This window comes from Equus caballus, chromosome 23 (genome assembly GCF_041296265.1).
Source record: "Equus caballus isolate H_3958 breed thoroughbred chromosome 23, TB-T2T, whole genome shotgun sequence".
Taxonomy (NCBI): Eukaryota; Metazoa; Chordata; class Mammalia; order Perissodactyla; family Equidae; genus Equus; species Equus caballus.
The window spans coordinates 29623015-29641816 of NC_091706.1; the positions used below are offsets into that span (position 1 = coordinate 29623015).

At 35.8% G+C, this 18802-nt stretch overlaps 1 protein-coding gene across 1 annotated transcript; it reads left to right on the plus strand.

Annotated features, from left to right (window-relative positions):
- Positions 1-226: 226 nt before the first annotated feature.
- Positions 227-17855, plus strand: ANXA1 (annexin A1). Its single transcript, NM_001081867.2, has 13 exons — positions 227-343; positions 6983-7062; positions 7157-7265; positions 7795-7889; positions 8750-8863; positions 9718-9808; positions 11382-11461; positions 11655-11711; positions 13371-13464; positions 14304-14399; positions 15521-15579; positions 16981-17103; positions 17755-17855. The coding sequence occupies exons 2-13, from the start codon at positions 6997-6999 to the stop codon at positions 17809-17811; spliced, it is 1041 nt and encodes a 346-aa protein (NP_001075336.1). The 5' UTR covers positions 227-343; positions 6983-6996; the 3' UTR covers positions 17812-17855.
- Positions 17856-18802: the final 947 nt, after the last annotated feature.

The window sequence follows — 18802 nt, forward strand, 5'->3', positions numbered from 1 at the left end:
AGGATAGTACTGTGTACTTGAAAATCTGCTGCATTTTATCCCCTCTGGAAAAAACAGTGCTAACTAAAGAGGGGGGAAAAAAATCTGCCTTTCTCTTTCATTTCCTCTGTGCCGTCAGCTAAGAGTCGGTTGAGTGAGTAGTTTTGCAAGACTTGTTTCACTTTGTTTTGGCCAAGGCGGAGTCCTGTATTTCAAACAAAAGGCAGCCTGTTACTAACTTCTGGTTGCTGGGTGTGGCCTCCTTTCAAATTCTATAAAATCAGAAGCCCAAGGCTCCAGTTGTAGTGTGAAACCCTCAGAGAAGAACCTCTCCTCAGTTCTTTGGAAGACGGTGGAAAAAAATGTGAGTCTTGGTTTTCCTTTTAGTTAGTTTTGGTTGTTTTGAAAACTTTTCCCATCACAATGTTTAATGTTACTCCTTCTGTAGGATTTAAGGCTAGTTGTATTTGATATGGTTTGATACATCTTTCTGTAAGATTACATTGGGAATTTACATTTTGGAATCACAAATTGTAATGTTTTATTTAGTTAAGATAGACAATTTTAAAAATAATGGAAAGTTTGCTTAAGACTAGCTTATTTTACTGTTGGCGAGTTACCATGGAAAAGAAAGATTGTTTTCCTCCTCCAAGTTATGAGTTTCTTAGAGCTGTGAGTTTCCTCCATGGAAATCGTGGTGGATGGTGGGTGCTGGTGGGGGGCCAGGCCGGAAGAACAGACGTGCCCCAGAGGTGGGTTTCAGGGTGCTGTTTCAAAATAGCAGGGCTTACACAATTTATTTTCTTCTTTTGTAAGGAAAAGTAAATAGATTCAGACCTCATAGTGGTAATCATGCCCTTTGTAATTAACATTTTGAAATTAATGTTAAGTTTACTCATGCAGTGTAAACAAAGAGGATCCACTTTTTAATCTTTTCATTTCAAGAGGGTGTGGCCACATTCTTTTTTCTGTAGTCTGTGTGTCATACACAGGATTTTCAAGTACTGGTTTGAAAACTTAAGGGGAAAGGAAATATTTCCTGGGTGGTATCGGATAAGTTATCCCTTTGGAATGCCAGTAGGGCCTTCTGAAAATTATTCTACTTAAGAGTATCTTGATCGTTGATTGAGATAATGGCCATAAAACTCTTTTGAAAAGCCCCAAGTGAATCTAAAGTAGCGTTTTTACTGGTGTTGGAAATATGTGCAATGGTAAGAGATTTTGAATCATAACCATATGTCTGGCTATTGCTCATTACAAATGTTCCTTCAAGAATTTTTCTCTTAGCCCATTTTGAATGTTAAATTAAAAGCCCTAATATCTAATTTTTAATACTAGTTAATTAAGAAAGGTGTACTTATTTCTGGCCTTGTTTATGTCAAAAATTATGTGTGGTTTTTGAAAACGTAATATTCCCCTCTGCCCGCAGAAATGCTTTTTTTGGTAGCTGGAAGAGAAGGCATGTTGCAAAATGATTCAAATGTGGTAAAAAGCTGGTTTCTTAATTCTGAAACGGCCTCTTCTCCAGAAGTTGTTACTATCCTGGCCCCAGTCTCAACCACATCTGGCAGATAGTCTACATTTGACAGATGTTGACAAAAATAGTTAATAATAACATTAAGGAAACAGCTAATTTTTTGCTTATTAAATGTTTTTCAATCAAAAGATCTGTAACGGTTGACTTCTGTATGTGATGTTAGCTTGCTGAACTGGTTGTTCTTGACTCTCTCTAGACTCATTAATTTATGGCTTATATTTAAAATCAGAGCTAAGGGCTGGCCCCGTGGCCGAGTGGTTAAGTTCGCGCGCTCCGCTGCAGGCGGCCCAGTGTTTCGTTAGTTCGAATCCTGGGCGCGGACATGGCACTGCTCATCAGACCACGCTGAGGCAGCGTCCCACATGCCACAACTAGAAGAACCCACAACGAAGAATACACAACTATGTACCGGGGGGCTTTGGGGAGAAAAAGGAAAAAAAAAAAAATAATAAAATCTTAAAAAAAATAAATAAATAAATAAAATCAGAGCTAAACCAGTGGAGCTATTAGTTTTCAGTTTTTGGAGTGAGTTTCTCTTTCTTTAAAATGGGATAGATTTTTATCAGAAAGATCAGAATAGATACAATTTATATAATACCTTCCTTCATTATGCTAATTGTCTCCACCTCCATCCACTTAAGGTGAAATTTAAGATTGGCAGTTCAGAGATGTGATGGATCTTAGACATTACTTATTCTAATGCTCATTTTTATAAATGAAGACCACCCCTGGAGAAGTTAAATGTTTTCTTGAGGTCATATAGTCAGTTAAAGAGAATCAAAATAGGGCTCAGAACTCTGATTTTCATTTTTATATCTCATTTTTATATCCTATAGTTGTGGGTAGAAAATACTTGTTAAATTAGTATAGATATGTTTCCTCCATAATTAGCACTGATGTGCTATTTATTCATTCAATGATACTTAGCATACTAAACACCAGGCCTTCTGACAGGGATTGGAGGTACAGGATGAATAGACTAGCATTGCCCTCAGAGCATGCTGCTGGGGAACATAGATAAGAGAAAGTGTTGACACAGAATGGTAGGGGCTAGTGTAGGGGTAAATGCAGGATGCTGTGGGACACCACAGAGTCGTCCAACCCAGTGTTGAGCCAAAGAAGGCTTTCTGGAGGATGTCATGAGGTCTATGCGGAAGCTTCAAAGGGAAGTAGACCTGGAGGAGGAAACAGCATGGTAGGCAAAGGGAACACCCCATCCAGAGGCCTAAGGGCAGAGCATTCACGAGACTATCTTTCATAAAGTGGTTCTTCACAAGTCACACCGTTGTACAGTCTAATTGCCTTTTCTCGCATAGGTAGGTGTGGGAGGGACTTGTGAAATACACATTCAAGGAAAAAACTGAGCATCAGCCAAAGCATTGAAAAATAAACTCCCTAGGGCTGGGGTGAAACCTGCCACAGTGCCCTTGGGTTAACCATTAATGAATTTGTTTCTGAAGTGCGAGCATTAAAAATAACATTGATCTTGGTCACTAGTTCAAAAGAGTCTACAATGCTTTGGAATCAGAAGGAATGGATTTATGTATGCCTTGATTCTTGCCACTAATCTCTAGAACTGCCAGAAGACTACACTCTGTTTTCCAAGATAGAAAATGTGGGATAAAGATGTTGTCCTATGCAAGGATTAATTGCTGCTGCTATCATTTTAGAACTCTGATCGTTCTAGCTTGTCACCAGGAAGGCATGATAAACCACAAAATTTGGCTTCCTCTGTTACAGCTTCTGGAAGTAGACTTTCATGAGGTTGACAGAGACAAATTACAATCTAAAAAAATTAGGCTTTTCTTTTGTTATAATTTCAAACCCTCAGAAAAGTTGCAAAAATATTGCAAGAATTACTACATACTTTTAACCCAGAATCCCCAATTGTCAGCATTTCACCACATTTGCTTTATATAGTTATTTTTTCTGTAATGTTTGAGAGAACACTGCAGGTATGATGTCCCTATGCCTCTAAATACTTCTGTGCGTTTATATTAAAAAATAAAGAACACAACCACAGTGCAGTTTTGAAAAATCAGGAAATTAACTTTGATACAACAGCTTCAGTGTTCTCAAATTGTCGAGTTGGTACAATTGCTAATGTACCATTTCTGGAATACCTGGACCTTACAGCTTAGTAAACATGGATTTCTCTCTAACATCTTGGACATAATTTTTATGCATATTTACCTTCTTTAATTTCTTGCTGCATAAGATGAAGAGAGCTCTCTTATGACATAAATATACAAAAAATGCTAATCCCTGGAAAAGCTACACATTCATCCACAGATAACCTGAGATTGGTAGGCAGTGCTTGTTCACAAAAAGATCATTTATTAGAAGAACTGTGGAATATTACTAATTTCCATATAGGTCAGCCTATGTATAAATGGCCAGTTTCATCTTCAAATTAGACGATGTTAAGGACCGTGCTAAACTTGGTTTTGGAGCTCTTTGGTAGCCAGATTAAATATATATTGAGCAAAGGTGAGTTAATAAAATAAAGTCTTAAATACCCAGCGCATGCTCTAAACATTGCAACTGAAAAGAAAGACGGAAAAAAAAAGACCTTTTGTGAACTCAAATTATTTAAACTATTTTTATTGACTGTACAATTCTATTTTCTAGACCAAATTATTCTTTAAATAATAATAATATCTGACATTTGTAAAATGGTTGGCAGTCTATAAAACATGTTTGCATGCATTATTTGTTTACAGTTAAGCAAGAGATCCTTCAAATTATTGAATGGGTTTTATCGAGTACAAAGTGCTAGTTTTCATGCGGAGGATAGATACTGAACAGACAGAATGGTTTAGCACTACAGTTTGGCCAAAAATATTTTTGCTGTGGTATTTGTAAGGTGTGTTGCAACCCTTGAGTTTCTGTTAATACATGCAGTTGACTCTGAGCCCTTAACTGGCAGTACATGATAAAATCTATTTCTTCTAGAGCAGTTCCTTACATCCTGCCACGATCCTTGTATCTTTAAGATTTACTAAGAGTTGGTAGATATAATTTGGCTGAACTGAGATTCCATTTTCCTCTAATTGCTTTCTGGAGGCAGGTTGTATTCAACCCCTTTTCTTTTCCAGGCCATGCTTTCAGGCAAATTACTTCAGACTAAAATCTAGAACTCAGAGGCTATGTTACAAAGCTGTCTCTTCTATGGACACTGTTGTGTCAAATAAATTATTCAACCCCTTTACTTTTGTTATTTTGTGTTATGTAATTAATAGAGCATTATCATTTTCCCAGGCTTTCTCAAGTTTATTTTTTAAAAGAAATTGGTGCATTTTATAGGCACTTTTTAGAAATGAAAAAAATGAGTGAAATACAGTAAAGTTTTCATAAAATTTACTTTGAAGTTATGAAACTCATTTTTAAAATTACACTTGACAATAGCCTTGATCTCTTATTTGATCTCCTTTGAAGTTTTTATTTTCTAATTAAAAAGAGTGAAATATTGGAACACGTATTTCTATAACTGATGGAAAAGTACTTTGCTAGGTGACCGATCATATCACTTATTTTGAGGATTCTACTTCATGAAGGGCATGGACGAGATGATGGAATGGAAAGTTCAAATCCCTGATAGCTCGCCAGAAATTGCTGGAAGTTTTGTGTGTGCCAATTAATCAATAGGAAGTGAAACTCCACATGCCAACAGAAACTGCACCAGATGATGACTGTAATGGAAAGGAAAATCTTGCCCAAAATTGCACATCATGACTTTACCTTAGGAAACAACTTCAGATTTACCAGTTGATGGGAGAAGAGATTGACTGCACAATATATTGGTTCTTCTCACAGATGACAGAATAGTAATTTGAACAATCCCCATGATAATTAAGTGGAGATATTTTCTGATTTGGGTATTATTTCCCTCATGTATTTAATCTCATTGACTTGGAACTGCAGTTCATTTCAGCAAGTGTGGGGTGAAATACTATGTCTGAACATGTTGTTAAGAAATCAGGTTATAGGCTTTACTCCCATGAGTCATTTAGCTTCATATCAAAAATTTAAAACTTTGGGTGCTTTCGTTGCCATCTCCTTCACATGTATTCATGAGCGTAGTCTCCAGAGGGATCATAAAAGGGTACGGAGGGATAGATCAGACTAGACCCTGAGCATGGCCTCCTAAAAACACAGCCGGGACAAAAAGGATCAGTGATGGTTTCTTTTGTGGATAGAACAGTGAACACATTAATTTTTTTTTAACATACTTCAGGTTTTAAAAATATGCATAGTTTATTACATAAAAATATTGCTAAACCATGATAGAAATTCAAGAAATTTTCTTTCAGATAAGAGTTTACCAAAAGAGGGCATACACGTTGCAATTGCACCTGGATGCTTCCTGTTAGAGCAAAGAACCTCATATAAAGTAATCCCTTTCTGGTTTTTTTGTGTTGAGTGGAAAAACAGGTAGGACTAGTATTTAGACAGCTCAAATAGGAAGAAATGTGAGGAGAGCAATTACTGCAGATGCTGAAATAATTGTATACCAAGGAATGGAAAAGGAAATAATTATTCGGTGGAGAAATATCATCTGAATATCTTTTTATAGATAAAGTTTTGAGTCTGAATCCACTCCTACAGATTGTCACAGATTATTTTCCTTATAAGTGTAAACATTATGCTCTTTCTCTAGCCTTTTCTTTTGTTCAGACTCTCATTAATCCTGCATAGATTCTCTAATGGCCTACTAAACGGTCTCTGTCTTCCATCTCGCCCATCTCTTAGCCATTCTCTATGGTACGGGATGAACGGTCTTTCTGAAATACAAGTGGAATCATGCCGCTTTCTTTTAAAAAATCCATTAATATTTTCCCAAAGCTTTGTGGATGCGTTTAAACTTCTTTGTTCTGGCTTCTGTCAACATTTCTTGCTCCAGTAAACTTCTTTCAACTTCCCCAATATAACAAGCTTCTCTCAGTTTTGTTGTCTTTAAATTCTCTCCCAGGTTAATCTCGAGTCTTCAAGAGAGGATCAGAGCAGCCAGCACCTCCTCTGAGAGATTTCCTTAACTTTTGTGTTTTCCTCCTGAGAGCACATACTAGCTTTAAGTTCTTTGAGGCAAAGGACGATATTTCAGTGTTTTTGTACCCTCAGTGCTTGACATATAGGGGTTGGTCTGTAAACGTAGAACAATGAAGTGAATCATCAGCTCCTCCCTTCAGCCTATATGCTTACTTGTAGAAATTTTCTGATCCCTAAACGTTAGGACTGAATATGCCAAGAAAGAGCCAACTTTCCAAGTGGAGGCTAGGGGCTTCTGTTCAAGGGTAAGACGTTCCTTTTAAAAAACTTACATCTAGGATTTTATTATGCTTCTAAGAGTAATCCTGGAAAGTAAGGTCAAGGTTACTCTACGTCTTGTGTATATGAGAGGGTGGAGTGGTGTATATGTGTGGTGGGTTTGTGTTTTGTAAAAGCATCTGCCTGTTTTATTTCCAGATACTTCTTTAAAAATGTCAATGGTATCAGCATTCCTCAAGCAGGCCTGGTTTATTGAAAATGAAGAGCAGGAATACATTGTAAGTCAAGTGACAATAAAATAACTTAGTTAAATATTAAAATAGAAACCAATATGAGTGAATAGGCATTAATTTCTTTCTCCCTCTTCCACAGAAAGCTGTGAAAGGATCCAAAGGTGGTCCTGGGTCAGCAGTGAGCCCCTATCCCAGCTTCAATCCGTCCTCGGATGTTGATGCCTTGCACAAAGCGATCACAGTGAAAGGTAATTAATTATGTCTTCCCAAAACAGTCTCTTCCTGGACATTTCAGAATGGCTGTTTGAATGGCTATTGGAAAACAGATATGTGCAATGCAAGGAGTCTGTTTTGTTTTGAAGATAAAAAGATTTACTTGTCAAATGAAGATTTATTTCCTTTCTCAGCACTCAGGAAATTTTGGTCAAATCAGTAGAATCTCTAGCGTTACAACAGATATCCCTACCAGCTCATTTCTAGCAGAAACTTGACGCTGAAATCAACACTTCTGCTCATAGGCTTTGAACTAGGATCAAACACTGCAAGACTGAGGACCAGAAAAAATTTCCTCTTCCGTTCTCATTTGAATTAATGGAATGTCATCTGAAGTGCTTCCCTTTGACAGATAGCCTCACATCTCTAACCTGGCTGATATAATTTATATTTCTTAGTTTGCTAAGAATTTCATTTGGAGCATCTTGATAATGAATCATCCTATGTCAGTTATTGAGGATGAAGAGAATTAATTTTAAAAGCCTAGTGGTCCTTTACTTCCAGGTGTGGATGAAGCAACCATCATTGAGATTCTAACGAAGAGAAACAATGCGCAGCGTCAACAGATCAAAGCAGCATATCTCCAGGAAAAAGGAAAGGTAGGTTGGAGTGGTAAATTTAGATATTTAGTTTCAGTTATATTTATGTTTAAAAGTAGGTTTTGAAGCAGTTACCTAGGTCTTTGAATCTCTAACTGCTGTTTCCTATTACAACTAAGACTGGGATTACAGTATTTATTCACTTGGTTGCAATTTAATAAATTCTAGCAAATTTACTGGTTTCATACATTGGTCATCTTGGGTCTTTGCAGATGTTGTGTTCTGTATTGGAGACAAATCTTTAATTTGAATATAAACGTTAAGATTACTATTGGTGGTAAGGAATATGTTCTGATTAAAATGTATCTTCTGCTAAAGTTTAAGCTGAACTGTTTAAAGTCTAAATGTAAAGTTTATACATATAGTTCTACTTTAAAAGTAAACTTTATATTTTTTATACCAAATATGGGTAGTTTTCTTAAGGAGTGCAAGTAAAAAACTATATAATGTCCCTATCTGATTATTGCGCTTATTTGAGTGGTGCAAACATCACAGATTGGAAAACATATTAATACATGATTTTAAAAGTATTATTACTACTGATACTGTTAATACACAGTCCCTTATCTTTTGAGCTTTGTGATGTCTTCCCTGTGTAAAAGAGTGAGAACCCTGTCTTTTAAGAAGTTATCAATAAATGCAGTAAAATTTCATTCGAATTTCTATAGATCTAAAAGGTAAAGATAAAATTCTAAATATTCAGTACTCTTGTATTTAAAGGGAAGGAGCTCTAAAAGATGTTTGTTTTAGCAATTAGTAGTAAGAGTACCCACAGGTCAGGTCACACCACATTGCTGTATCACTTAGCGTGTTACTAATTAGAAGTCCTGATTCTAATCTCTGATTTCTAATCTCTTTAGCCCCTGGATGAAGCTCTGAAGAAAGCCCTTACAGGTCACCTGGAGGATGTTGCTTTGGCTCTATTAAAAACACCAGCCCGGTTTGATGCTGATGAACTCCGTGCTGCCATGAAGGTAGATCACCTGATTTAAGCTGTTGATAAATAAAAATTCAAACAAGCAAATTTAAAGATCTAATTAGCTTTATTCAACAATTCATGAATCAGGCAGCATCTCATCTAGTAAATAGAAAAGTGCCCCAAGGAGTTGTACAAAATGGAAGGTATTTATAGGCAGAAACTGGGAGGGACAAAAAAGTTATTAACAAGAGAGAAGAAAGGATTGTCTCAGACAAGGTCCCCTTTCTTTGTGGGGAGGGTGGCAGGGGTTTTATGAGGCAGATTACCTCACTAGCATAGATCAGGAATTTCCAGGCTGATCAGTTTAAGGTCACATTCCCGGAAGAGGTTGAAACTACAATTAAGTGTTGGTTTGCTGTCTGGGGGCAAGCGACTCCACCCTGGGCCTGTTGCTTTTTTTTCTTTTTTCTTTTTAACAAAACAAACTTCCTTCCTCAAGAGAATGTATAGGTCAAGTCCACATACACCTCCTATGGTATCCTCAACATCTAGTACGTGGCCTGTCAATCAATGGAAATAAAGTGAATAAATTAATTAATAGATAGATGAATGAACAAATGTTGGCATTAATGACTGTGTTATTTCTACTTTCCTAATGATGTCACTGAAGGACTTTTAAACTTACTTTTTAAACTTTTGTCCAAAATACTAGCTTTAAATCCATTTTGTTTTTAAAGCAATATAATAGATAGAGCTTATTGCAATTATTAAATATTGTGGATATTTACTAAATACTGTGGGAAATTGACTAAGTTCCAGATTCAAACAAATTTTGGGACACAAAAAACTAGTTGGTGCTCTTGAATGAAGATTTTCGTATATTTTTTCTTCTCATCTTTTTCAATTCAGGGCCTTGGAACTGATGAAGACACTCTGATTGAAATTTTGACATCAAGAACTAACAAAGAAATTAGGGAAATTAACAGAGTCTATAGAGAAGGTAAGTTTTCATGTCCAGCAGTCCAAGGGCCTTAGCTGGAAAGGAAATCTGATATACTTTTCTTAAAATTGAATGTGGATATTAATTATGGAGGCTTTGGAAACTCTCTATATTAAAATGTATCTTCATTGTTTGGCACGTGTCTACCACATGTACACACCGTTCCTAGACAGCATTCCAGCTGCTGATCAGGGAGATGATGTCCCAGCCCTCATCAAGCTTGCACTTAAAAGAAAATGTCCCTCCAGGACAAATGGCCACACAGTATCGTAATGGAAAAGTCAACTGAAAGCATCAAATTTAAAGAATTTTCTAAAAACATTTCCTATTATTCTGATATTTATTTCATAGAAATGTCCTGGTGTCTTTTATTTTGAAAAGATAACAAAAGAATAAAAATCTCCAAACAAAATATTCTCCATTTGTCCTTGAAAAGGTAAAGAACTAGGTGCTTATAATCCTCTGCTGGAAACTAAGTTTACCATTATGAACATAAATGGCGACTTATTCTTTATCTCTAATTAGGTCCGTGGGGATGATAGACCAGCCATGGCTCACTTTATCTACTCAGTGAAACATTTCCTTTAAATGATATGATCAACACTGTAGAGAGAGATGCAACTGGGTCCTGGGCAGTATGGGGTCTTTTGCTATTTTTCTTTTCTAATTTCTTGAGCCCCCAGCTTTACTGGTTTATGATGATGTGACCTCATAAAGGATCTTTCTGCTTCATTTTCACACCAAGCACAGAGAACGCAACAGCCCTTGCATATTGTTTTCAGAGGAATTTCAAAGAAATCAGAATAAGGAAGCTTCTAACCTCATTTTCTGCAATTCTTATCTCAGTAGAAATATTTATCTTAGATCCATTTATCAGTGATAATAATCAAGAATGGCATTATTATTAGTTTTTTGCTTGATAACACAGCTGGGTAAAAGTCCTATTTCTCTGTTACATCCAAGATATAGTCCAATGATAGCTTATTAAATTGCCCTGTCTTCTAGTCAAATATAAATTCAATTAATTTTTTTCTAATTGAGCATTATTTTGCACAGTTAAGGAAGGGTGTTTAGATAAAGAAAAGTTTTAAATCTATATCTATATGTATGTACACATATATGTACATAATTAAACTATACTATATACAATATATTTATAGTTTTTAAAGTAAATCATCCATGTTCAAGCAAGTACCTCTGGTTTATTTTCTGAAATGTCTTCTATTCATCTCCTTGCTTAAATTCTGACATGTATTTTTTCGGAATTAATTATTTAATAATGTATACTTATGCAATTTATCCTGCTAGCAAAATCTTTAAGACTGTAGATTTTCATTCACAGTATTATTTAAATTGCTCTCATTGCCCTATAGGAAATAAATTTGATGATCTAAAATTTTACTTGCTCTGAATTCTCTATTTTTATTTAAAAAACCATATTTGAAATATGTCCTATAAGTCATTGAACATTTGGCTTTGCAAAATGTGAACCAATATAGAGATGTCAGAAATTATTTTTATCACCATTATTTATCACTAGTTTACTACAGAATATGCTTTTCTTCTTTCTCAGAACTGAAGAGAGATCTGGCTAAAGACATCACCTCAGACACATCTGGAGATTTCCAGAAGGCTTTGCTTTCTCTTGCTAAGGTATAACTCAAATAGTTCAGGAGATGCCTCTTCTTTTGTGAAGAGTAAAATCTTAGATTTCATCTCTCTCTAGAAATGAGCAATTGACTCTCTTTTTCTCCGAGAATATTATTCATCTGATTTTAAAGGAATTAGGTAAATCATCTGACTACATATAAGAAAACAACTTACAAGAGAATGGAATTTTTTTCAGGGTGACCGATCTGAGGATTTTGGCGTGAATGATGACTTGGCTGATTCAGATGCCAGGGTAAGTGAGTGCTTACAAATGCTCCTGGATCAACCTACCTACCTCACATAAGTCCTACCTTAGGTGAGGTTATCAGTTGATGGCCTCCACAGGAAAGCGAATCTGAGAGCCTCCTTGATGCCAATGGCACTTCATATTCATTCCCTGAGTGATGCACACTGTCCTGTACTTAAACAGTCCAAGAAAGAAAAATGTGGTCTTCATCTTTTCCATATTTCTTATTCCATCTCCTTATTCCATTTCCATCTCCTTATTCATAAAGCCAGAGAGCACTGAAAGAGAACAATGAGAATTTGATTTGTCATTCCCAAGAACTGTCTGGTTGAGAAAAGTCCAAATTTTTATTTTACCAGATATAAGATAAGGAAAAGTAATTTTTTATTAAGTGAAGTAGAAAGAGTAAGCACATCTAACATTGTTTTAACACTGAACATTGGAACAGTTTATACATGTAAGTTTATATTGTGAAAATAGTATGGCAGTGATATCATTATTTAAAAAATTATGATAACATTTGTATACTTTTAAGTATATTGTTACATATAGTTTCAGTGAGGTTGCTGGTTATTTATACACCGAGCCATTGGCAATGTTAGAAAAATCCTGCCATTTTAGGGCCTGGAATTTCTGTTAAAAAAAAAAATGGCAACTATTATTTGCATATGCCTTCCTCATGGGGGATAGTATTGTTTTTATAAATTCATCACAGTGCGTCAGTAAGGATGGAAATGTATTTGTCCATCTCCACTCCCTTCACTGTACCAGTATATTATCTTGCACGTACTAGGCACTCATTAAGTGTTTGTTGAATAAATGCATACATGTCAGATCAATTTGCTTGAAAAGCCCAAAATAACTTCTTATGTCCATTGGAAGTTTGACCATTTTAATAGAAATTGTGCAAGCATATCAAAAAATAAAAGTTAGTATTTGAATAATTGCCCGTAATAAAATTATTCTTATTTGCTTGTGATATTTCTGAATTTGCTTTCCATCTGAAGACTCTCTGGGCTCTTAGATGTGTATTTATGGCATCTCCATGGATTAGTGTGACCCAGGAGGATGATGGTAATTAACATTTCAAAGTTAACAGAGCCTGCTTGTGACAACAAGTCAGGGATTATCTTTTTCATTTACGGAAGAGGGAAATCTGGAGTTTAATAAGGTTAAATTATTTATATAAGGTTACAGAGCTATTAAGCTGTGGAGTCAGAATTGGTTGCAGAGTCAGAATTTGAATCCAGAAATTCTAAGATCAAAATTTAAGATCTAGGTTATGGTTGAATTATTGATTTATTAGTACTATTTGCTGATAATTACTTTGAACAATTAAGATTAAAAAAATTCTTTTTTTTAGAGAGTCCCTTGGAGTTGTCTTGATGTAGAGCATATTCTTGAAGGAATTTAATTCAGCATACAATTATTCTGCAAACATATATTCAGTCTCCAGTGTTGGTGAGGCAGCTCGAGAGATACTGTGGAAGATACAAACAAAACAAGGTCCCTATCTCTGAGGAACTTGCAGCCTTAGCATTGCCTGCTGTGATCGTATTTGACACAAAGCAGTTGCCTAGAAAGAACATCTCTGAAGAGATCTAACATTCTCGTGCAGCTATCAAGTCAGCAGATAGTCAAGTGATTATTTTTGTGTTTTGACAGGCTTTATACGAAGCAGGAGAAAGGAGAAAAGGGACAGATGTGAACGTGTTCAATACCATTCTGACCACCAGAAGCTATCCTCATCTGCGCAGAGGTAAGAAGAAAGACAAAGGTTTCCTGGAAACTGGTTATGGAAAGTGCAAATTGTTTTTGCTACAAATAAGAAAAAGGAAAGCGAGAAGTCTTAATCAGCGTCATCCTGTGCCAGATGGATGTAGCACTCCTGACTCTTTGTTGCTATTGGTGCATTTATGCAACTTTGTATAGCCATCATGTTAGAGTATTGGGAAACACATTTTGTGACTTGGGCACATAGAACATTATTTCATTATTTTCACTACTTCTGTTCCCCCCAAATATCTGGAATAGGTGTGACAAAATATCTAACACATCAAATCAAATTGCAATGAAGAAAACAAAAAGGCTAAGTAAAGAAAAGAGCATATAGATGATCCTGAAACAAAAACCAAAGAGTTCTTACCTCAGAGCACAAGATTTAGTTCTGAGCCTCCTGGAAGCCAAGGCAAAGCGAAAGTGGAGATCGTTACCTAAAGTTCATTACCTTATAATGGCACACTGATTTCTAATGTTAAAATTAAGAGAAATTTACCACCCAGATCTTTATCTAAGGGAAGATCCATTTGCTGTGGCACTTAGCTCTGATGAAGTAAGTGTCATGGTTGTCAATCACATGCCATTTCTAATAAATGTCAACACTTGCAAAAATATACCGGAGCACCAAAATAGTCAGTCAGTTACATTCCTACGGGAAGATGAAGCATGCAAACTGTGCTCAGCTGAGTAATGAGCTTTAAAATGTGTTTTGAAGTTCAGTCACCCCAAGGAATACTTTGAGTCAGTTGCCTGATTTTCCTAATGTTTGCTAGAGAATAGAATGTTTTGTACATCTCTTAGTTTAAATTTAATATTCAGTGTTTCAGATGTACACCAAGTACAGTAAGCATGACATGAACAAAGTTCTGGACCTGGAGATGAAGGGGGACGTCGAGAACTGCTTCACAGCTATTGGTATGTGGTCCCCGAGGGGAAGAGTTCTCCAAGTTGAATGTGCATTGTCAATGCTGTCCCGTAATTTATAAAACAAAATAAAACCAAACAAAAAGCAAAAAAACCCCTCAAATATAGTTCATCTGTGTTTCAGATTGTGGTAACATGTAAGATAATGGCAATGAAAACTTAGATAGAGGTATACAATGACTTTCTTAATAATAGCAGATATTATTTCCTTTTTCAAAAAGACAGGCAGGTGGAAAATAATTACTGAGCACTTACTTATGCCAAGCGATGCACCAGGCAGGAGGAAGGTCAGAACAGTCAGTAAGAGCAGAGGATTTGGAATTAGATAAATGCAGATTCAAATCCTGCTCTGTCACTTGCTAATTTAATAATCTTGGACAAGTCCAGAGGGTTTGATTCTGTAGGTCTCCGGGAGCTGCTAAAAAGGTCTTCAGAAGGAAAAGGTTTTAAAGTTCTGCCATGTTATTCGGATGACCAGTCAGAGCTGGGAACCTGCATTCTAGAGCTGTGTTTGTCCAACATTACTGTGTCCACGAATCCCCTGGAGAGCTTGTTAAAATGCAGATTCTGATTCAGCAGGTCGGGGGGTGGCCTGGGACTCTGCATTTCTGACAAGCTCCCAGTTGATGCCAATTCGTTGGTCCATGGATCGCACTTTGAGTAGCAAGGTAGAGACTCATACTAATTGACACATCTGTTAGTATTTTATTTGGCAGCTGCCTTACATTTAAAGAAAATCGTACTCCACTTTTTTTTTTTTAATTTTTTTATTATAACATGAGAAAAGTTTATTGTATGCCCACTTGGCCCTTAGCACCCACTGGTTTCCCCATGCCCAAGAAGAGTGTACTCAGAATAGCATGAACTACTGAAATTGCTATTGGATGGATTTAGGATAGTAGGAGACAGGTGATGTTATCAGGGGAAAGAATTTTCAAAACTACCATCTACAGAATAGCTTCTTATAAACCAAATAGCTTATACTGGGAGGAAGGTAAGGAACAGGAGTGGAGAATAGAATCTTGCAGGCAAAACTGTATTTCTTATTTCTTTCATCTGCGTCTTTCTTCTTTTGTGGTAAATATGTCAACTAAAATGTGCCTCTCTTGCAGTGAAGTGTGCGACAAGCAAACCAATGTTCTTTGCTGAGAAGCTTCATAACGCCATGAAGGTAACATTCTACTTATATGCTTTGCTTGGGGGCAAAATTATTGTTTGTGAAGAGAACAGAAAAGCTCATATTGTTTGAAAATCACGCATTTTACTATCTTCCCATTAAAAAGAATTGTTCCATCCAATGCAAGTGGTAATACACTTCCCTGTTGGAATAAAATTCTGTTAGATTTGTTGTGTCTTTTTATAGGTAAGATAGTAAGGTGAGCTTGTAAGTAATTTGTGGGGTACTCTTGATGTGCATAAAACTTCAGTCAGCAGAGGGAGGGTTATTACTTTTGCTTTTAATGAGTGATTTAAGTAACCTACTTCTGCTAAGGTTGAGTTTTACAATCTCTCCCTTTCTAAGTTTCACTTGTATTTTTTATTATTTGGTCTTCCACGCCATGGATTAGTATGTCATTCTAAGACTTAAAAATGTCATTCTAAGATTACTGAAGTATTAAGACGCATCTGAGCCACTTCAACCCCTTCCCTTTACCTTTATTCTCTAGCCTGCATCATATTATATAGGATGTGAACTGTATACTTGCATTGAGAAAAGTTATTAAGCTGTCTCTTTTTTTTCCTTTGCAAATCCAAAATAAGGAAGTCTTTAGAGAGAGAGAGATCTAATCATGCAATTAACAGGAAAGAGGTCTTATGCAATGATAGAGATTGTACCATTAAGTAGCAGGCAGTGCAGTCCCTGACCCCACGCCTGCTGTTATCTAGTGGGGTAATTAGATGGGTAGTGATGGAAACCTCGTGTTGTAGAAGAGCAGAATAGGGACCTGTGCCCCTGACTTTGGAAATCGATGTAGCCGTGCTGTCAGCCAAAGTGAGACCTGATATCTGAATAGGAATTAGCCAGGTGAGAGGAGGGGTGGAAGAGATGGAGGGATAAAACAAGCCTGGTCCAGCAAGAGGAGGTAGCATGACCCTTTCAAAATAATAAATAAAGAGTGGTGGTGTATGGGGGAAGAAAAGGTTGTAGAATTAGGCAGGGCATTGTAAGCCCAGAAAAAATGATTGGTTTTCCTCCTAAAAGCAACAGAAACCATTGAAGGGCCTTAAATAGATAAATTAGATGATCAGATTTGTAATTTAGAAAGTTCGCTTATTTGTAATTATTGAATAATTTAGAAAGAGGAAAGACTAGACAGTAGAAGACCAATTAGGAGTTTGTAGAAGCTCTTACCTACAGCTAATGTAGCAGTTGGGTTCTTGTCATTTTATTACCACTTGCGTAAAGTGCATTCGTGTGCGCATGTGTGTGTATTCCACTGTGGAGATAATTTCTCCATGGAAACTATGTAGGTGAGCAAAAGAGCTTCACATTCAAACCTATATCCTGCTTTATTCAGAGTATGTTTCTGGATATGAGAGACACTTACCATCATTTATTTGTTCTGGACAGGGTGCTGGAACTCGTGATAAGATATTGATCAGGATTATGGTGTCCCGTTCTGAAGTCGACATGAATGATATCAAAGCATGCTATCAGAAGTTGTATGGTATCTCACTCTGCCAAGCCATCCTGGTATGTTGTGATTTTCATAACGCTACCCCCACAAATGACTATCCTTTTTGCAACTTCTTCAAAGAGAAAGGCTGACTTACCATATCTATAAATTTCGTGTGTAAGATTAGTTTGTTATATTAAGATACATAATTTATAAGTAAATTGAACTTTCACTGGTAAAATCTACCAGTGAGTTCTGTACTGAAAAACTACACAAATTTTCTAGCAGTCTTGGAAATACTGTTTCCCATACATATATTTAGCAACCAAAATATTTCAGTAGAGAAGTATTGATAATATTTAGTAGAGAAATATTAATAAATAACTGAGTTATTTGTAACGAACATTGATCAGAGGATTAGGAACTTATTATTCTAAGTTTCTCCTTAATTTTTTTATACATAAAATGTATAAAATGCATGTTCAAGTTATCTTGTTATAACATTAAAAAATAATTGATGAACAAATATCAGTTATCAGCTATATTAATTATATTCTTTAATCTAATAAATGATATTCTTATCAAAGATTCTAGATAATTGAGGTAGTGTGATGTATGTTCTACAACTGTTAATCTACTAATACAAAAATTCTTCTATAATTAAAAATACCTTATGTTGATTAATGGCTTCAGGTGGCATTAAGCCTACTCTATGTTTTAATCAACAGGATGAAACCAAGGGAGATTACGAAAAGATCCTGGTGGCTCTCTGTGGAAGAGACTAAACATTCCTTTCACGCTCTCAAGCATTTTCATCAGAAGACTTTTTAAGCCTATCTTTTCATTCCATATCGTAGACAAATAAGAAAGTTCTTCAGCAGGATTATAGTCTAGCTAACTTCTTTCTAGAAAAAATTGCCTATAAATCATTTTTATATCATGATTCTGTATGATAGAGATAAGTTTTTTTAAAAAAAATATACTGACCCCAACCTATCAAACCCCATAAATAGGTTTTTCTGGTACTATTAGCTGTGAAAGATGTCTGTGTAGCAGAAAATAAAATGATTTTATAAGACAATTGGTGTGTCATTGATTCTTCTATTCTGAGTTTCTTTGGTGTGTAATGCAGTGGTTTAATTTGACATCAAGGGATAGGAGCCTGAATCCTAAATTATAATCATTTAATGAGACAGATTTTTCATATTAAATTAAAGAAAATATTCACAGAGTTAGAAAATGGGCTCCTTACATTCTATCATCTGGGTACAGATTATTGAGAGAGTGTTTCTGTATAATAATGGATTTATTGCATCAGCATTGTAACCACTGGACACTCTGCTATATTTCATGAACCAGTATAAGGATGAAATGGCAACAGCAATAAAAATTGCTCTCTTTTTTAAAAAATGATAGTTGCATGTTTAGTTTTCTAAGAAACTATCAAATTGTTTTCCAGAGTGACTGTACCATTTTAGCTGTTCCACAATAAATGCATGAGTGATCTAGTTTCTCCACAACCTTGCCGAATTTGGTATTGTCACTATTCTGTCTTTTAGCATTGTTTATTTTCCATTGTTGAGTTTTGAAAATTCTTTCTATATTCTAGATACTAGTCCATGTCAAATATTTGATTTGCAAATATTTTCTCTCAGTTTATAGCTTGTCGTTCTATCCTCTTAATAGACCCTTTCTCAGGGCAAACATTTTAAATTTTAATGAGGTCCAATTTTTCCCTTTTCTTTCTTTTTTTGCTGAGGAATATTAGCCCTGAGC